Source organism: Lissotriton vulgaris, chromosome 10, assembly GCF_964263255.1.
Source record: "Lissotriton vulgaris chromosome 10, aLisVul1.2, whole genome shotgun sequence".
Lineage (NCBI taxonomy): Eukaryota > Metazoa > Chordata > Amphibia > Caudata > Salamandridae > Lissotriton > Lissotriton vulgaris.
Genome location: NC_141698.1, coordinates 177,595,229 through 177,616,714, shown reverse-complemented (window position 1 = coordinate 177,616,714; position 21,486 = coordinate 177,595,229). Strand labels below are relative to the sequence as shown.

The 21,486-nt window shown below is 44.6% G+C and overlaps 1 protein-coding gene across 1 annotated transcript in view; it reads left to right on the top strand.

Moving 5' to 3' along the window:
* MYO15A (myosin XVA) overlaps positions 1–21,486 on the top strand; it is a 1,716,372-nt gene that overhangs the window by 175,848 nt on the left and 1,519,038 nt on the right. Inside the window, exons 10-12 of the mRNA XM_086939741.1 lie at positions 4,857–4,960; positions 11,921–11,984; positions 12,537–12,650. Coding sequence (XP_086795867.1) covers positions 4,857–4,960; positions 11,921–11,984; positions 12,537–12,650 — 282 coding nt within the window. The remainder of the gene's footprint in view (positions 1–4,856; positions 4,961–11,920; positions 11,985–12,536; positions 12,651–21,486) is intronic.

Here is a 21,486-nt window from a genome sequence, read left to right as displayed (position 1 = left end):
TTCTCAAAAACATTGACATCCATACAGTACTTATACACCCACTCACTGATTCATAGGTCTACACATACATCCACCTGGTCACCCATACAGCCACTCATAATCCAACTCACTCATTAACACAGCCACTGATATATCCACTCATATAGCCCTACAACCACTCACACACTGTCAGTCACCCATTGAGCTACTCACACACCTACTCACTCACACATAGAGTTAATTACACAGCCACATACTCTCCTATACTGTTATACACACAGACCCACTCACTTATTCGTACAAATACTAACACATACTTACTCACTTATACAGTCACTGACACAAGCACACACTCACCCATACAACCACTCTCACAATTACTCACTCACACATAGCCACTCATATACTCCAGCACTCACCTATACTACTTTCCACTTATACAGTTACTCGCCCATATACCACTGACACATGCACTCAATTACCGACACAACTATACACACAATCACTCACCCCTACAGCCCCTGACAGATGCACTCACTAACCCTTACAGTCACTGATTCACTCACTCACTCATTATTTTTTTTTTTATTATCTTTATTGGTCTTTTCATTTTTTCCCATTTACCCACGGCACATGACATAACAGAATGTCAAATAAAAAACAGTGTTTCCAATCATACATTACATTTTCGTAACAATACTGTTGCGGGTGAACTACTCATATTACAGCAGATCGCATTTCGATATGTTACATCACACCATCTTTACATCAAGGGGCTGTTTCCCATAACGTCTTCACGATCATTGGATCGACATTCCTCCCCACATTGCTTAATCGCCTGTGGAGAGAGAGGTGTGCAACCAAGAAAGAAGACAAGGAGAGACAGAGGTGCCAATACTACATAATGGCATTGCCCACAACAATAAAGCCACTCATATCCGATCACCCTGGGTTTAGCAGATGTTGAAAACAGTCTTATGAGGCCAGTGAGACAGGCCAACAAGGGGGTTATTCCAAAGGATAATAGGGAGGATAAAAGTAGATATGCCAACAAGATAAACATTTTCAATATAATAACTGTGAACAACATAATTAAATAGTTGCCATCTATAAACCATAATGAAAGACATTACATTACAGAATATGTGGCTGTGGAATGTAGGAGACGTGACAGGACAGCACACTGGGGTGGTAGTCAAACTTGCGCCAATGCTTGGAACTAGCCTTAGAAGTGCAAGCACCAGGACAAGAGGGATTGAGAACTACGCTACACCGGGTGTACTGATTCACTCACTCACTCATCCATGCATGCAGTCACACACACCCTCACCCATCTACACAGACACTCTGATGCTTATACAGGTACTCAGACAACCAAATCACTCACCCATACAGCAACTCGCCCACTCACATACCCATTCAGCAACTTACACACCAACTAACATACTGATACAGACATTCACACAACCAGTCACTCACCCATATATTCAGAGACACCTAGAGTCAGTCAAGCAACCACTAAATCATTCATACAGGCACTCATACATTCACTGATTCACCAATACACCTTGGTGTATATATATTTACCATTCATACATTGTTTAAAAACAGTAATAGTCACTGGATGATGTCATCAGTGATGTCATCAGTGATATCACTGACCATGCCAAGGGGCGCAAGTTATAGTTAGCTCAGCTAACTGTAACTCCTGAATTTCTTGTGGTTTTGCACTAGTGAAATGTCAGCCTAACTTTAACGTCTCTGTAACCTTTGTGTTTTTTCCAGTGGATATATATATATATATATATATATATATATATATATATATATATATATATATATATATATATATATATATATATATATATATATATATATATATATATATATATATATATATATATATATATATATATATATATATATTACCTACTGGCGATATCCAGTAGGTATATATAGTTAGGATTTTTTTCCTATGGGATTTCTGAAAATTCTATGTCAAATAACTTTGGCGTTTGTGGACGGAATTGGCTGAAATTTTCAGGAAAATGGCACATTTTGTTTCTGAGCAGCCCCTGAAAATTTGGGGGGGGTTTCGTCAAGGGGGGGCCGAGAAAAAAGGGGGGTCCCAAAACACGTTTTTCCCATTCATTTTTCCATAGGGCGGTTGGCCTCACTTTTAGCTCGAACGGCTGAATGGATTTACACGAAACTTGGCAAAATTGTAGATATGGTTTGCCCGACGTGCCTTTGCTATGTCTCAATATATGTGCTCCAGTGGATTTTGAGAAATTAACGTTTTAAAAAATATATATATCTGTGACAGCGCTCCGGTTAGCTCCCCGGTTCCCGTACCGGGAGCGTAACGGAACTTCGCGAAGCGAAGCTGATTGGCTCTCCGGTGTCTGTCAACATTCTAAACAGTCCGGAGCGGCCGCCATCTTGTCTCTCGGTAGGATCGAAAGACAAGAGGTGGAAAAAAAAAGGTGTAAATGAAGGAAAGGGGGTAAGGTAGACCCCTCCTGACCCCCTAGGATTGATGAGGGGGCTATTAAAGTGCCCAGCGGGGCAAAAAAAAAAAATTGTGATTTTTCGCGGTAGAGGCGCTTCCCGGTACGCAAACCGGGCAGCTAACTGGCAGCGTAACGGGAGTCCGCCATCTTGTGTTTTTGGAGCGTCCGGTTCGCGTACCGGGTAGCGTTCCGGTAAGTGTAACAAGGGGAAAACCAAGAGAAACAGTAAAATAAAATTTAAGGGAATAGATTTCCACCAAACTTGGCAAAATTGTAGGGACTGTTTGTTTGATGTGCCTTTGCAAGGCCTCAAGATATGTGCACGTGTGGATTTTGTCTAATTAAGGTTAAAAAAAAAATATATATCTGTAAGCGTGGTCCGGCGCGCTTACGTTACGGGTTTTGTTTGCGCTGCAGAGCCGATACGTCACGGTTATGCGACGCGTCATGAGGCGTCTCACGTGGCTACGTGATACGTCACGTAATAAAGAATATATTTTACTGCTATAAATATTAGCTTTTAAAAAACCAATGAAATTCACTGAAAAAACCATAGGTTATAGACCATATATAGTTAGGAATTTGCATTTACAAAACCTTGAAAATTCACTGAAAAAAACATAGGTTAGAGACCATATATAGTTAGCTGGACATTTTATTGATATAAAACCAATGAAATTCCATATATAGTTAGTTGCACTAACTATATATTTCGCGCATCCGCAATCCAATGCTGATGATGTCACATATTACATCATTCATGACATGGTCAGTGACATCACTGATGACATCTCAAATGACATCACTGATGACATCACTGATGACATCTCATTTAACATCAATGATCACACCACTGATGATATACTTCATGTGATAATACAATGCACCTCCTTACACTCTAATATAACCTCTGTTACACCTAGTGTAAAATACAGAGTATCATTTTTGAAACCATTCACACACGAATAACATTTACTACATACGCACTCACTGATTCCTACGTCTACACACACATTCACTCATTCACCCATACAATCACTCGTACATACAGTCACTCATCATTACAACACTATCATATGCACTCATACACCTATGCAGACACTCACACACTGCCACTCATCCATGGAGTTACTCACACACCTAGTCAGTCCTGTAAAGAATCAATCACACTTTGATTTCTTCATCTATACAGTTAAACACAAAACGGCTTACATTTTCACAGATATACTAACACATACTTACTCACTTATACAATCAAATCCTTCATCCATACTCTTATACATCCACTCATTCTTCAATATGTTAAACATATTTAAACTAAAGAAAAACACACAGACACTGGATGATGTCATCAGTGATGTAATCAGTGATGTCATTTGAGATGTCATCAGTGATGTCATCAGTGATGTCACTGACCATGTCATGAATGATGTAATATGTGACATCATCAGCATTGGATTGCGGATGCGCGAAATATATAGTTAGTGCAACTAACTATATATGGAATTTCATTGGTTTTATATCAATAAAATGTCCAGCTAACTATATATGGTCTCTAACCTATGGTTTTTTCAGTGAATATATATATATATATATATATATATATATATATATATATATATATATATATATATATATATATATATATATATATATATATATATACACACACACACATATATTTATATATATAATATATATTCAATCTATGTATGTATGTGGAGTAAATAGTAAATCTATACTTATGAGTATATACTTAGTTTCTTGATAGTCAATACTCTGACTATGATATTTTGTAGCACTATATTTTTCTACATAATATTGTGACATAAACCCTATGACAGGCATTTTATATAAGATTGTTTAATTGTCAGCATTTCAGAATATCATGTGTTTAATCATTTGTTTACTTGTGGACTTTGTGGCTATAGATTGATTTCGTGTAGGCAGTCTTGATATGGACTCTTTGGATGGGGATACGTTTTTTGGGAGGTAGCTTTAAAAATGACACTTAAGATTGCATTGATTTGCCATGGAATGTCTACCGATGCTACTTGGGACTGATTAACTAACAGCACTTAATAGCACACTCAGATAGATTTGATCGTGGTGACTGGATGCTTTGATTTAAGAGAAATCTGTCAGACATAGTATCACATGGACACTTTGGGCTGGTATCACTATTATTCAATTTTGATCCTGTTTAATGTGGCTGGAGGAATTCTGGGGCTACTCTGATCTTTTTGCAGTTTTGGTGCCCGAAGTATTGTGGATTGTAGACCTTGGTAGCCAAATCTAACATGTTTATGCATTTCGCACTGTGAACTTACCTTTAGCCTTTTTCTTTTATGTTTAATTGTTTAGATTCTGGAAGCAACTCCTCTGCTAGAATCCTTTGGAAATGCCAAAACAGTGAGGAATGATAACTCCAGCAGGTTTGGGAAGTTCATGGAAATCTTTACTGACGAGTAAGTGAACTTGTACACATCATATAAAAGTTCAGTGTTGGAATCGGGATTGATATTTTCTTAGTTGCAAAAACATATGATAGTCTGATTGGGTTTTTCTGAAATGAAATGAAATGAAAAATTCCACTTATATAGCGCATAACTGCCCGGAGGCCTCGCAAGTTCCCATTGGATGCACTAATTTCTTTCTCAGAGGACATTATTGCCATGAAAGTGAGCACCACTGCATAATAGCATGGTAGTGGTAGTTCTTTCTGCAAGAGTAGGCAGATTTGACATATTGCCTATCTTTAAATCATGCTCTAATTTCCTACTGGGTTAGAAGAAGGAGCACAAAGTATTTTCCAGGAAGGTATATATAGTCCATTACCGGGCTACTCCCAGGCCATGGAACAAATTTTTGTTGCAAACTCAATCTTCAAAAATGAAAACTGTTTTTACCATTAATTTGCAGAATAGAATTTTTCACACAAGTCTGTATTGACTTACACTAATTTTCAACACAATTGGCCTGATTTACAGTTTGGTGGACAGGTACTCCTTCGAAAATGCACAGGCGCCCCAGTATTCAAACTCTTGCGGTGTCACCCTATTTAGAGATGGGTGGACCTTAAGTATCCTGCTGATAGAGCCCCTATTGGCTCTGTCGACTGAATACTTTCTCTGACACTCCAATAAAGTAGGTACCATGAAAGGAACGACATTACACTGCCTTATAGTGGATTGTGTAATGTCTTTTTTGTCTGTCACCATGAGGAAAAACCTGGCAGTGAGAGACAGGAAAAAAAACAAATGACCTCCACATCCTGAGAGCAAACTCCCAGGGTGTGGAGGTCATTAGCTTTTTTTGTTTTTCAGAAACAGCCTCCCACTTCCTGCAAAGAGCTTCACAGGAGATCTCAAAGGTAGGTGACTAATTCAAAGCATGGCTCACAGAACGAACTGAGAGCACAGTCCACTCCAACAATGGCTTGAATGCCCAGAGTACCCTTAGTGCGGCCAAGAGGTATTGCAACAGATTTAGTGGAATAATTCCTCTTGCAAGGAACCATGAGGGGTAATACCCTGGAACCAGTCCTACGATACCTGTTTCTGGTCCAGGGAGCACCAGGATGGGCCGTTCGGGCTGGATTGTTCCCATGAGGCATAGGGTCAAGACTGATTTGCATATAGCTTTGTCTGAACTGGGGTGGCAAATGAGCTAAAGAATGATGATGGATTCAACCCAGATCTGTGACTGGGGGCGAATGTGGGAAAAGTTTTAGCACTCCGTCCATCATCTCCTTGTGTTTGCCAAATCACATAATTTCCCTGTGCTTGCCAAAAATGAATGTGTCCTTGTGTAATATCACTGGTGCTCATGTAAAACGCTCCAATACCCTTGTGTTGAGTCCACGCTAAATAAAACTGCAAAAAAAAAGAAGGGAGAAAGACTAAGTAGAGAGGTTTGTGACAAAAACAAAGTCATTTAAGCACAACTCACTTGCGGCTAGGAAGGCATTAGAACCTCTTAAGATGAGAAGAGCTAGAAAACATTTTAATATCCGGATCCCCCCAGCCACACCATCCTAAGGGATTTGAAGGTAGCGTGAGAGGCTTTAGTGCATTCATAGATGATCAGCATTGCTGTAGTCAAGAAGTGAAGTGATGGCAGTCGGATCTGGAATGTAAAACAGGAAGTGCAGTTGGGTTATACGCCGACTTCTCCAGATGGAGTGGGTCTTAGCGAAAAGGCCTGGATTGAATAAATGTCGTATCCTATGATTGCACTAAGGTACCGCCCTAAGTAGAGGCCCCTTGGCCGAATGGAGTGGAGGGGGCAAAGAGCGAATACATTTGACTTCAAGGAATATAGATAGAGCCGCCCGAGAGTTGCAAACGCTATGGTGATTTAAGGACTTTTAAAAAAAGGTGTGAAGCGATTGAAGCTTAAACAGCCTCCTTAAGGTGGCTAGAGGGAAGAAATAGAATCATATTTTGGAAAGACTTAAGAGTGCAAAAGAGATAGCAACAAATCTATTGACCTGATGGTCCAAGGTGGGATAGGAGTGAAAGATATAGCCCAGGTTGCATGTCTAGGTGACAGGAATCTCTCAGGCCAGGCATAAGAAGGCGCTTAAGTTTAACTCCTTGAGTGCTCATGACGGCTCCCCTCCGTCATGAGTCACAGTAGGCTTGTGCTCATGACGGCCGGGAGCTGTCCGAACGTTGCCCCTCCGCCCACGGGGTATTAATTACCCGCTTGTGCGAGAGAATTAATCAGTGGGTGGAGTTCAGACAGCTCCCTGCTGTCATGAGCACACACCCACCGTGATTTATGATGGCCGGGAGCCATCCTGAGTACCGGAGCGCCACGCCAAAACCTGCCCCCCCCCCCCCTCGCACTGCGGCGGAATTTGCCACGCGGTGAAAGGGTTAAGAGTGTTGAGGGCCATCCAAGCAGCAATGGATTCCATATACTTGTGAAATTATTTACAAGTACTAAAATTGACTCCATCGAGCCAAACGACCGGCAAACGTTCCAATTTTCATTAAAGGAATTACAGCACTATTTGACAACCCTATCCCAACAGCAAACAGTGGGCAGCTGAGATTCTTGGTCTGTATATATGAAAGGGGTCCCAGACCAAACACACTAGATTTGAAGATCACAGTGTTTTAAATTAAATTAATCCAAGAAATGAATCAGGGTGCAAGGTGTTTTTATTTTCACCGCACCGTTATAAACAATCAATGATTCAAGAGTTAATGGTAATTATGTACACATTATACACAGATTCAATGCGCCCACAGGGAAAAGGGGAAAGTGCAGGGAAAAGGGGTACACATTTTTTGATAGTTAAACATCACTAGTCAAAGTCTCTCATGTGCGTAAATCTACAAATCACAATCACAACAGTCATAGATCCCCATATGAGGGGTCAAAATACAGTGTGTAAACATCAAAAATGAGGGGCGGCTTGCACGCTCCTCAACCTAATCCCTTCGGATATGTCGAAGTGGTAATCTCAACTATTTGGACTAAAATACCGCCACGACGTTGGTGCAAACAAAATAATAAGATTGAATCATCAAGTCCAACCATGCTTCCGTGCAGAGATATCAACAACTACTAGCAAATACGCCACAGCAATGGCAAGGACCGCGCTCTCTCAGGCCGCCATTTGATTTCTCACCAGGAAACAGCCCCACCTTACCCCTCACCCTCCCTTCACGTCCTGACGAAGACCCGCGTAGTAAGGATCTACTGTCCTACATTTTCTGGGTCGAAACGTAGACTTTCCTCTACCAACTTGAACTCCTAAGGATAGCCTGATGTATACAGCTGATTAGGAGCTTCTATTTGAAACTCATTTTTGATGTTTACACACTGTATTTTGACCCCTCATATGGGGATCTATGACTGTTGTGATTGTGATTTGTAGATTTACGCACATGAGAGACTTTGACTAGTGATGTTTAACTATCAAAAAATGTGTACCCCTTTTCCCTGCACTTTCCCCTTTTCCCTGTGGGCGCATTGAATCTGTGTATAATGTGTACATAATTACCATTAACTCTTGAATCATTGATTGTTTATAACGGTGCGGTGAAAATAAAAACACCTTGCACCCTGATTCATTTCTTGGATTAATTTAATTTAAAACACTGTGATCTTCAAATCTAGTGTGTTTGGTCTGGGACCCCTTTCATATATACAGACTAGTTACCCAGGTCCCACTGACTACATGGGTTCAACCCTATTATCTATAATATGAGATTCTTGGTCTGTCATGGACCTTTCATTAAAAAAGAACCAATTAAGATAGGCACTAACAAGGGGGCCGATGATGATTGCGGATAATCCGCATCCTCCGGGCCGGCGGAAGCCACCGCTGGCCCAGAGGATGCGGATTAACCGCTGCGGACTGGAAGAAGACCCCCCGTCAGATTAGGATGGCTGGGAGATATTTTTTCCGTCCGCAGCTTTTCCGCCACGGTCGCCTTCCGACCGCGACGGAAAAGTTCTAACATGGCTGGCGGTGTCTATCAGACAACGCCAGGCATATTAGGATGGTGGCGGTCCTATGCCTTTCCACAGCAGCATTTCCGCCATGGAAAGGCATGCGGTCTTTTCTTTGGGGGCCCGTTGCGGGCCCCCAGGGGTGAAGGGGGGTGAGGGGTGCACATGGGGGGTACCTATGGTACCCCCTGCCTTTGCGTGCATGAAGCGGCAGGCACCACGTGTTGCCTGCCGCTTCGTGCATGCAAAGGTAAACATGCACTTTTTAACCTTGCGGCGGGTGCTGCTTGAAGCAGCATCCGCCGCAATGTTAAATGTAGAGGATGTGACCGCCAGGGTGGCGGTCACATCCTAATTTGCAGGGAGGGACCGCTGTTGCCCATGCGGACGGTCCCTCTTCCTCAGGGGTGGCGGACAGACGCAGGTCCGTCCGCCATCCTAATGACCCCCAAGGTTCCAGGAAATGTCAATGAATCCCTTTGTAACTTGAGCACACTGTGACAGATGTCTTTCAAGAAAGCGTTCATAGGGTCGAAGACAGGATTGCGGTAGGACCTCCTGGACAGGGCTGACACAAAGGCTGAGGGAAATATGGCCAGCTCCCCCCCCACTTTACACACACACAAACACTTTGGGGGTCATGCCAGTGGCACCAGGAGCCACGTTTTCTGTTTCCCTGGATTACATTTATTTTAAGACTTCGTTTTTATAATGACTGAGCCAATAAATTCCGAAATGTGCGGTAAATCCAGTTACCGCACCCATCGGAATTATGAATTTTGTGCTAAATATAGGTCAAATGTTCCGATATTTACTCTGGGAAAATTTCCTTTGTAAGCACCTAAATACACATTTCATTCCTCAACAACTTGCCAATGTTGATAATTATCACCCTCAGTAAAGACTACGATATTTGATTTTTATCATAGTGGGTACCTCGAAAGTAGTGCTTATTGCATCTAGCATAAACAGAAAGGGGTAAATTTAAAACATTTTGCACTGGGTTAGCATCATAAAAATGACGCTAACCAGCACAAAATGTTTTTCCTAATTTACATTCCAGTGCAAAACTTGTAGGGACCTATTTACAAGCCCATTGTGCCGCCAATGTGTACCTTTTTGTTGACGCACCGGTGACGCAGTGTGCTGGCCCATATTTACAAAGCCATGTAAAGCCACCCTGTGTGGCTTTTCATGGCCTTGTAAATAGGTCCCCCTTATACGCAATACTCTGCGTACAAAGGGCTTTCCATGGGTGTTGCTGTGGGTGTTCCCACTCGACGTCCATAGAACCTGATGCATTCCCAGATTTATAAGGTTTCATAAACCTTTGAATGCATCAGATCCCTATGCCTCCCTAGGGGAGGTGTAAGGTAGGCTCAACGAGGAGAAATACCTTTATTTCCCCTCGTTTTTCCTTTTTCTATGTGTGCTTCATTCTGCAGTACACATAGAAAGGGGAAACTGCATCTCTCCTGTACAAAAACAATCGTCCCTACAATACAGACACCCTTGCACCATGGCGCAAGGGTGCCTGCATTGGCGCATGACAGCCTATTGTGCGCCAGCTCAGGGGAAAAAGGACAGGAATGTGCCTTATCTTGAAGACACAGCGCATTCATGCTCTTTTCTTTTGATGCACGACAGCGTAGCAGGAAAGCTTGCTGAACTGCTGTGTGTCAAAATATTGTAAATGAGGCCCGTTTTGCACCGGAAAGTACCCTAAAAGTAATTTAAAGGCGCACTAAGCACTGCTTTGCATTACTTAGCACCAAGAGGGCAGTACATGGGCATTCTCATGCAACCATCCATGCCTTTTGACGAAAAAACCCTATCCACAAAGAGTAGTAGGCGGGGTTTAGTGCCAAAAGTTGACGCCAATTGAAAAGAGGCGTTAAAAAGAGAAATTTTTTATTTCTCATTTCCTTTCCTACTTTGCATGTGTGCTGCACTGTGCAGCACACATACAAAGTAGGAAAAGTTTTAAAGTGTGTCTAAGCACAGTATTTTGTATGTAAACAACTCTATATGAAACAGCTTAAGATGTGGACCAAATAACTTTGAACAGAAGTGCACAAACCCAAGGATAATAATTCAATAGAAACTCATAATGTATTTATTCAGAAACTTAGTATAGAGTATAAAACAATGAAACATATGTATATATCTGTACATTCATTAAACAGCTGACGATAACATGCACATTTAGGATACATGTTATCGTCAGCTGTTTAATGAATGTTCAGATATATTTCTATTGAATTATTATCCTTGGGTAGACTCACACACATACACACCCAGGCACTATGGCGCTAAGGTGTGTGCCTGGTGCAGGGCAGCTAAAATCAGCGGCGGCGCTAGGGGGAGGGTAGGCGAGAGTCATAGCTCTGTAGATAAATCGCTCTCCTGCTCCCTTCCTGTCATGCAATGCAGCACAGAATTGCGGCTGTAGCGCTGCAATCCTTGACTGTTCTGAAAATCTGGCCCAAAGTGACAAGTATCTCATGGGCCCCTCATTACGTTTTTACGCCAGGTCTCGTAAAAACATCTGACAAGTTTTCTGCTGAGCCTTCAAATGTTTATCATGATGGACTGTGTGTGGGCCACAACCGTCTGTAGCAGCGTTGCAATCTGAGCCAGCATATGAAGATCTGCAACAGCAATGCTGCAAATGGACAGGCATTGCTAACGGAGGAGCATGGGTAGACTCCCATTGGCAAAGTGCATCCATTTAAAGCACTGCCAAGAGATTTGAAAGCCCTATATGAATTCCATTACATTGCCGTCTCTGACAGCAATAGTGTTATTTTTAGCCTATATTGTCCTCACTGCTCACCTGTCTTTTTGTCTGTGCCTTAGCCTATCTTCCAGTACTAGCATGTATGTCTATTGTGGCGCTGCAGAGTTTGGCATGACAGTCTGAGGAGTTTCTTCCTAAACTTGTGCCTCTTTCCTAGGGGTGTGATTTGCGGTGCCATAACCTCACAATACCTTCTTGAAAAATCAAGAATCGTCTTTCAGGTAAGGTTTTAGGTTCTTTTCTCCCTCGTTCTCTATGACCAGTGAATAAAAGTGAGAGCCACATTTGTTTTGCTCGGTGACTGCCCATTGGTACCCCTTCCTCCCATTGTTGTGGCCTTGTAGCAGTGTGGGTTGTCTTGGCTAGCATTGCCACCTGGTATCTTGGGTTTCATGCACTGCCTATAATGTATACATTCAGAAACAGGGCCGCTCAATGAGTGGATAGCAATTAGCAACCCACCCACACAAGCTCCCATCATAAATAGGCGCGTTCCCATTGGCAACCATATTGAAATGGCTCCCATTATCCTGTTTTATTTGTGTCCCCAAGTTCAGGGGCTTAGACAGAGCAGAGTGGGGGCATTCAGCGCCTGCCCCACATGCCGTCAGCTCTTTCTGCACTCCAGGAGTAGACTTGTATATCATTTGTGGGAAGTACATCTGGAAGAGCCATTCATTCCAACTCTTTAGAAGCCACAAGCTGCCCCTGGAAAATAACAGCAGGGTTGGAAAATCATGCAACAAATAACATAACTTTGATTGTCACTGCAGGCCAAAAATGAGAGAAACTACCATATATTCTACGAGATGCTGGCGGGCCTTCCTTCGCAGCAGAAACAAATGTTCTACCTCCAGGATGCGGAAACGTACTACTACCTGAACCAGGTGTGTTTGCTTTACCACAGAGCCAAGGAGGTCAGGTTCAAGGGGGTGTTTTGGGATCAGTGAAACATTCTAAGGCAAGAACATTGTGTCACTCACTAATGGTGCTTTGTTTACTATTTTTCTCTTTTTGTAAATTAATCAATGGAGCCATATAAAGTGGAAGACATGCTGACTTTCACTTTCAACATTCTAACCCGCTGAGAGTTTCAGTCAACCAAGAATACAGCCTTGAGATTTTCCCTGATCTACCCACTTGCGGAGCAATTCTCTCTGTAGCCTGCTCTTGTAGATAACATAACTTGCAAAGTGTAAAATAAGAGGTAGCTTTAGTGGCCCTTCTAAAAAGTTGGAAACTGCCAACTGCAGAAAAAGTGCTCAGGGGCAGCTGGTAAGTTGTTGCTACTACTCTGCACTAGGCCCCTTTCCTCTGCAGCATGCCTCTCCCACGGACAAACTCCCGAGCCCCCTCCTCAAGCCGGTGGCAGGGGAATTAAAGTATGGGACTGAGGACTTTGGTGACCCACCACCGCCCCAGCACCTGAGATGCCCCCTGCTGCAGGCTTCCCCCTTGAGGTTTCGCCTCCTGCGGACTTCCCCAGCACCCCTACACTGTCTTCTCCACCCTCCACTCTTTGAAATTCATGAATGCACAGGCTGAAGTGGTCTAACAGCGTCTCCACAAAAATTTCTTTTTAAGGATGTCCCACTCATGGGATATCCTATGACAGGAACTCTTGCCTTGCATCAATGGCCCAGCAGGTTTAACTTCACATTTTGCGAAGTCCAGGAACTCTGACAATGAAAGAAAATAAAAGCAAAAGAAAGGAACAGAAGAGAAGAGAAGGAAGGGAAAGAAGGAATAAAGGAGAGGATGAGCTAAGGGAAGAAAATACTTTAAGGAGAGACTGAGAGAAAGGAAGGGAAGTAGAAGTAAAGCAGAGGGTTAAACGGAAAGAACGACTAAAGAGGAGAATAGAAGAAGGTGAGATAACTGCAAATGAAAAAGTAAGGAGAGAATGAAAGGTAAGAAGAAGAGGACAGAAAAAAGCGACAAGGATAGGAAAGAAGTGACAGAAAGTTAAGAAAGAATGCAGAAGAGAACAAAAGAAGCAAAGAAAGAAAAAGAGAAATTGAGAACGCAAGAAAGAAACAAATAGAGGAAAAACAAAGATAGAAGAAAAGCAAGAAGCAAGAGATAAAAAAGCAATGAATGAAGGAAGAGTGGTAAGATAGAAAGAAGAAAAGAAAGAACCAGAAAGAAAATGAAAAGAAACAAAGTAAGAAACAAAAAAAGAAAGAAAGAAAGGAAAAGAAAGGGGAAAGGGAAAGAAAGGTAAAAATGAAAGGAAAAGAAAGAGCAAGAAAGAAATGAAAGGAAGAAAGACATTTAAATGTAATGATGCTGTCAATGACTCTGAAGTAATTGTAGCATAACCTTTTCAGGGTAGTTGTCAGAGAGGTTTACAAACAATGGGGGATATACTCAACAATCGATGAAAACTATCGCTAACCGCAGTTAGCTTGCGTTTTCTTATCGCTGTGTACCCCGTGAAATTATCACTGTTTAGCGGCGTATTCACAACACGCCGCTAACAGGCGATAGTTTCAGGGGACAAAACTGCTGCTAACATCAGCGGGAAGGCGATAGGAAATCCGGTGTTAGCAGGTGGAAACTACAGATAGGCCCATGAGCGGCAAAAAAACTTACGTAGCAAGCCCAAGATGAGGTTTTTTTGTCTCTAATGCAAAAAATAGCCTAACATCCAATAGAAAATAGGTATAAAAAACAAAAAAAATGCAGAATGGAGCAGGCTGGGCCAAGTGCTGCCCACATCAAAAACCCCTGCAAACCACTCAACATCCAGGATGACCAGGATGAGAGCCAGGATGCCTTGCTGGACCTGCGTCTGGAGCCTGGATGCCTTTATGGACCTGCACTTGGAGCCGGATGCCTCGCTGGACCTGCGTCTGGAGCCTGGATGCCTTGCTGGACCTGTGTCTGGATGCCTGGCTGGACCTGCGTCTGGAGCCTGGATGCATCACTGGACCTGTGTCTGGAGCCTGGAGTGGGATGCAGAGAAGCTGTGGAGTTGATGAGCCGTTGTGGTAGACATTGAGGCGCGACGAACGGCCATACCTGGTGGTGAAGTCTGGCAGGTCGCATGGAGACACGTTGCTGACCTGTGTGAGAAGACCGTCTTGTGCACCTTGGAGCTGTTAATAGTAGAGGCGCTCCTGCGCCCCAATGTAGGGAGGTCTACATAGCATACTACTATCCACCACTACACCGGGGTGCACGAAGGGGATTACCAATGGTGGATGCCGCCCTTCAGCATCACAGGCCGGATGATGTTGGGCTGGCCGGACGCTGTGGAGGGTGAGGCCCCTGAGCTGCGCCGATCTTGTGTGGCGGGAGCACTGCAACTTCAGGCCTCACGGGGCCCTGCTGCATCAACTGCATCAGGAGGTTCACCAGCGGACTTGGTGGCGACTGCTATATCCAGGCTTGTGAAATCTCACCTGGCTGAGTCACATTTTTGGAGAAAGTGCAGCGGATTGCACCACCATGTCAATGTCCAGGTAAGGAGAAGATAGGACTTGTAGCGCAGGACTCCTGGGGGTCGAGTCCCCCAGGCATAGCACACATAGATGATGCACCCCCAATGGCGGCTCATCCGATATGGCAGAAGAGCGTCGCCCTACTGCTTTCAAGCAGTGCAGAGGAGGAACAATCATCACATAATGATAACTTACTGATGTAACCGTGCTGTGTTTCTTTTGCGGGTGGGAGGGTCTTTAGAACTGCTCCAAGCACGGGGCAAGGCATGAGCAGATTGGCACGCCCACTCAAGTGAGCAATGACTGTTTGGTCGGCCCTCTCAGGCCGCCTAAAGCAGTCATGCTCTTTTCCCTGTTCGTAATGCAGGCTGTATTACAGTCTGCATGGAGAACATGCCCACCCCTTCAGCCCCTGGCTGCATGCCTTGTCCCTTTGCCAATTACCAATGCCACCACCACATTGCAGCATTGTGATTGGCTCAGGGGATGGAGCCTGGCTGCCTACTTCCTGTTCCTGGAAGCAGACTCAGGAGCGTAGGAGCAACAAAGACACAGGACCCGGCTTCGAGGTAAGACTTCCCTTATTAAAATATTTACAACACCCGCTCACACACGCATCCCAGCATCCATGCCACATCCAGTGTTCTTTCCAGCGTTTACCACCTCACAGCTGTCCAGCACCCCCCCAGCACTTCTCATTGGTCGCTGCTGTGCGCCCATGCAGAGCGGGCACATCACTTGTGTGCCAAAGGCACCTACATGGTTGTGATGCATGCAATAACATCGCATTCCATTCCAATGCATACTAATACTAGGCACATTGCAACAGTAGAATAGGTGTTGCAAAGCGGAGACATTAACATCACTATTCCCACTTCAGTGAGTGAAACCTAAAACTAACCTCTGCACCCCAAACCCAACGTGAACCCTGGAAAACACCTAAAAATCTAATTTGATCCAAATGCATACCCCAATTTCCATATTTTACTCCAAAACACACCCCAATTTTCATATTTTATCCCGAAACACACCCAAATTTTCATATTTTACATCTGAAACCCATACCCACCCGAAAAATGTTAAATTACCCCAATACTGACCTCACAATGTGCTGTAATCAAATGCGATTTAAAGGCACCTGCATTGTCAGAGTTGCGTTGTTAACGATGTACTGCCTGTGTTGTAATGGTCGTCTCCCATGCCCAAGGCAACCCATAGGCTATGCCGGGTGTGTCCGTCTGCCCCTGGACTGTGCTCAGCAACAATTGCCTTCCTCTTGGACACTCCACTGCTACGACGCCAGCACCCTCCTCGCAATCAACCCTGGACACCACCTCGCCTGCCACGACCAACCTCTGCTCCGGACAGGACATCGCCATCTGCATCATTGCACCCGCCTGCCCACCGGACGCCACCTCCACAATTGCACCCCCTTGCAGCTGGATCAAGGCCACTGAATAATGTCTCGTCAACTCCCTCCGCACCAACACTCCACCAATGCTTCCAAACAATGACACAGCAGTGCGCAACCACCACCGATGTATCTCCAACAGAGCCGACATTCAGGCACCCCTCACTTTCTCATTCTTTATCTGATTCTAGCAGGTTCTTTTACATCACTAGGATTCCGCTTTTCGCGGGTTTCCTCCATTCTTTTCTCTTTTCTGCAGTTCTAGGAGTGCTTCCGCCACAAGTATTTTCATGTTCGAAGAAACCATCCTAAAACAGCTTGGCCAAGTTCACAAAGTGAAAATAGGTTTTCCGTAATCAAACGTCAAAACCAGCAACATTTTTCTTTATTCAAGTCTGGAGATTAATAAGATTCCTGCTTCAAGATTCGTTTTTTATGTCAATAGAATTGTTTTCGTGGTTCAGTAAGTCGTGGTTCAATACTTTTTTTTTTTAATTGTATTTATTAGAAATTGCATAGTAAAATCGCAGCATTTACATATGGTAATAACTCGTGTACATCAGATGAGGCAATTGGTATGACATTGCTGCTGCACATTACCAAAGGATACAATTTTATTATTCCATAACTAACCAGAAAAAACAGGTGTACGTCAGTATAATTATATATCAAATCGGTCATCACAGCATTTAAGTAACAAAAGTATGATGAGTAAACATGCTCAATGGGGTCAATAAGCGGCATCCGGACAAACATATATCACTACATACAAAGACAAGTGGGCGACCATACCTTCCACAATTTGTTACTCGCCGGGGCGGGAATTAAAGCTCCCCTGGGCTCTCTACGTCTTGACAGCTACACAGTTTGCAATATGACATATTCATGCAAGCAAAGTTTAAGCTGAAACACAACATCAGTACAGGATCACGCAGTCGGGTCCACAGGTGTAGCCATTGGGGAGACCGATCTGTCGCGCGACCACTGCAAGAATGGCTCCCAAATGTCTCTAGGACGTGAAGTAGTTGGCATTGGGTCCCAATAGGTTCCCAGTTGGGTGTGACCATATGTAACATCTGTCAGCCAGTCATTAAATTTGGGCTTGGTTTTACGCCCCCAGTTCATGGCCACACGCCTCTTGGCATACAGCAGCAACAATGCATGTAGCTTCCGACTCTTGGGCTCAGTGTTTTCAACCCAACCCAAAATGCCTAGGAGTGGTGATGGGGCATCCACTCTGTTCAGGATTTGATTGATAGCAACAAAAATTTCAGACCAGTAATCAAATAGAGCCGGACATTACCACGCCACGTGCAAAAAGGAAGCACCCTCCTCTCCACATTTCCAACATCTATCATCGTCCCTAATGCCCATGCGATGGAGAGATAGCGGGGTACGGTAGAATCTATGGAGGAACTTGAAGTGTATAAGTCGGAGTTTGTAATTTGGGGAGAGTTCCAAGAGCTGCCTGCAGCAGAACGACGATTCAGAAAAGGGGGGTGGTGATGGACAGAGTATCTGAATTAAACAGAACACTCATACCCAGTCAACAGATCAGGGCTTAATCCATCACCGTTTTTTAGATCACTGCACCATCCCAGCTCAGAACCTGGCTATATGCAAATTAGTCTGTCCCTGGCCCAGTGCATCATGGAAACAGGGCAGACCAAACTACCAAGCCAATTCTTATACTGGGAAGGAAACAAGCTTCCGGGGACCGGTTTCTGGCATTACAGCCGTCTTCGGCCCGGCTTGCTTGAATCCTGATGGTGCAATGAGCAAGGGACTCACATCTGAGTATACCCTTCCATGCTTATGGTGGACAAAACGATTCAGAAAAGGGGGGTGGTGATGGACAGAGTATCTGAATTAAACAGAACACTCATACCCAGTCAACAGATCAGGGCTTAATCCATCACCGTTTTTTAGCTCACTGCACCATCCCAGCTCAGAACCTGGCTATATGCAAATTAGTCTGTCCCTGGCCCAGTGCATCATGGGAACAGGGCAGACCAAACTACCAAGCCAATTCTTATACTGGGAAGGAAACAAGCTTCCGGGGACCGGTTTCTGGCATTACAGCCGTCTTCGGCCCGGCTTGCTTGAATCCTGATGGTGCAATGAGCAAGGGACTCACATCTGAGTATACCCTTCCACGCTTATGGTGGACAAAACGATTCAGAAAAGGGGGGTGGTGATGGACAGAGTATCTGAATTAAACAGAACGCTCATACCCAGTCAACAGATCAGGGCTTAATCCATCACCGTTTTTTAGCTCACTGCACCATCCCAGCTCAGAACTTGGCTATATGCAAATTCGTCTGTCCCTGGCCCAGTGCATGATGGGAACAGGGCAGACCAAACTACCAAGCCAATTCTTATACTGGGAAGGAAACAAGCTTCCGGGGACCGGCTTCTGGCATTACAGCCGTCTTCGGCCCGGCTTGCTTGAATCCTGATGGTGCAATGAGCAAGGGACTCACATCTGAGTATACCCTTCCACGCTTATGGTGGACAAAACGATTCAGAGGGCCAGGGACAGACTGATTTGCATATAGCCAGGTTCTGAGCTGGGATGGTGCAGTGAGATAAATAACGGTGATGGATCAAGCCCTGATCTTTGGACTGGGTAAGAGTGGTCTGCTTAATTCAGACACTCTGTTCATCACCACCCCCTTTTCTGAATCGTTTTTGGCCACTATAGGTGTGGCAGGGTATACTCAGACATGAGTCCCTTTCTCACTGCACCATCAGGATTCAAGCAATCCGGGCCGAAGACGGCTGAAATGCCAGAAACCAGTCCCCGGTAGCTTGTCTCCTTTCTGGTGAAGAATTGGCTTGGTAGTTTAGTCTGCCCTGTTCCCATGATGCACTGGGCCAGGGACAGACTGATTTGCATATAGCCAGGTTCTGAGCTGGGATGGTGCAGTGAGATAAATAACGGTGATGGATCAAGCCCTGATCTTTGGACTGGGTAAGAGTGGTCTGCTTAATTCAGACACTCTGTTCATCACCACCCCCTTTTCTGAATCGTTTTTGGCCACTATAGGTGTGGCAGGGTATACTCAGACATGAGTCCCTTTCTCACTGCACCATCAGGATTCAAGCAAGCCGGGCCGAAGACGGCTGAAATGCCAGAAACCAGTCCCCGGTAGCCTGTCTCCTTTCTGGTGAAGAATTGGCTTGGTAGTTTAGTCTGCCCTGTTCCCATGATGCACTGGGCCAGGGACAGACTGATTTGCATATAGCCAGGTTCTGAGCTGGGATGGTGCAGTGAGATAAATAACGGTGATGGATCAAGCCCTGATCTTTGGACTGGGTAAGAGTGGTCTGCTTAATTCAGACACTCTGTTCATCACCACCCCCTTTTCTGAATCGTTTTTGGTCACTATAGGTGTGGCAGGGTATACTCAGACATGAGTCCCTTTCTCACTGCACCATCAGGATTCAAGCAAGCCGGGCCGAAGACGGCTGAAATGCCAGAAACCAGTCCCCGGTAGCTTGTCTCCTTTCTGGTGAAGAATTGGCTTGGTAGTTTAGTCTGCCCTGTTCCCATGATGCACTGGGCCAGGGACAGACTGATTTGCATATAGCCAGATTCTGAGCTGGGATGGCGCAGTGAGATAAATAACGGTGATGAATCAAGCCCTGATCTTTGGACTGGGTAAGAGTGGTCTGCTTAATTCAGACACTCTGTTCATCACCACCCCCTTTTCTGAATCGTTTTTTGGCCACTATAGGTGTGGCAGGGTATACTCAGACATGAGTCCCTTTCTCACTGCACCATCAGGATTCAAGCAAGCCGGGCCGAAGACGGCTGAAATGCCAGAAACCGGTCCCCGGTAGCCTGTCTCCTTTTTGGTGAAGAATTGGCTTGGTAGTTTAGTCTGCCCTGTTCCCATGATGCACTGGGCCAGGGACAGACTGATTTGCATATAGCCAGGTTCTGAGCTGGGATGGTGCAGTGAGATAAATAACGGTGATGGATCAAGCCCTGATCTTTGGACTGGGTAAGAGTGGTCTGCTTAATTCAGACACTCTGTTCATCACCACCCCCTTTTCTGAATCGTTTTTGGTCACTATAGGTGTGGCAGGGTATACTCAGACATGAGTCCCTTTCTCACTGCACCATCAGGATTCAAGCAAGCCGGGCCGAAGACGGCTGAAATGCCAGAAACCGGTCCCCGGTAGCTTGTCTCCTTTCTGGTGAAGAATTGGCTTGGTAGTTTAGTCTGCCCTGTTCCCATGATGCACTGGGCCAGGGACAGACTGATTTGCATATAGCCAGGTTCTGAGCTGGGATGGCGCAGTGAGATAAATATCGGTGATGGATCAAGCCCTGATCTTTGGACTGGGTAAGAGTGGTCTGCTTAATTCAGACACTCTGTTCATCACCACCCCCTTTTCTGAATCGTTTTTGGCCACTATAGGTGTGGCAGGGTATACTCAGACATGAGTCCCTTTCTCACTGCACCATCAGGATTCAAGCAAGCCGGGCCGAAGACGGCTGAAATGCCAGAAACCGGTCCCCGGCAGCTTGTCTCCTTTCTGGTGAAGAATTGGCTTGGTAGTTTAGTCTGCCCTGTTCCCATGATGCACTGGGCCAGGGACAGACTGATTTGCATATAGCCAGGTTCTGAGCTGGGATGGTGCAGTGAGATAAATAACGGTGATGGATCAAGCCCTGATCTTTGGACTGGGTAAGAGTGGTCTGCTTAATTCAGACACTCTGTTCATCACCACCCCCTTTTCTGAATCGTTTTTGGCCACTATAGGTGTGGCAGGGTATTATCAGACATGAGTCCCTTTCTCACTGCACCATCAGGATTCAAGCAAGCCGGGCCGAAGACGGCTGAAATGCCAGAA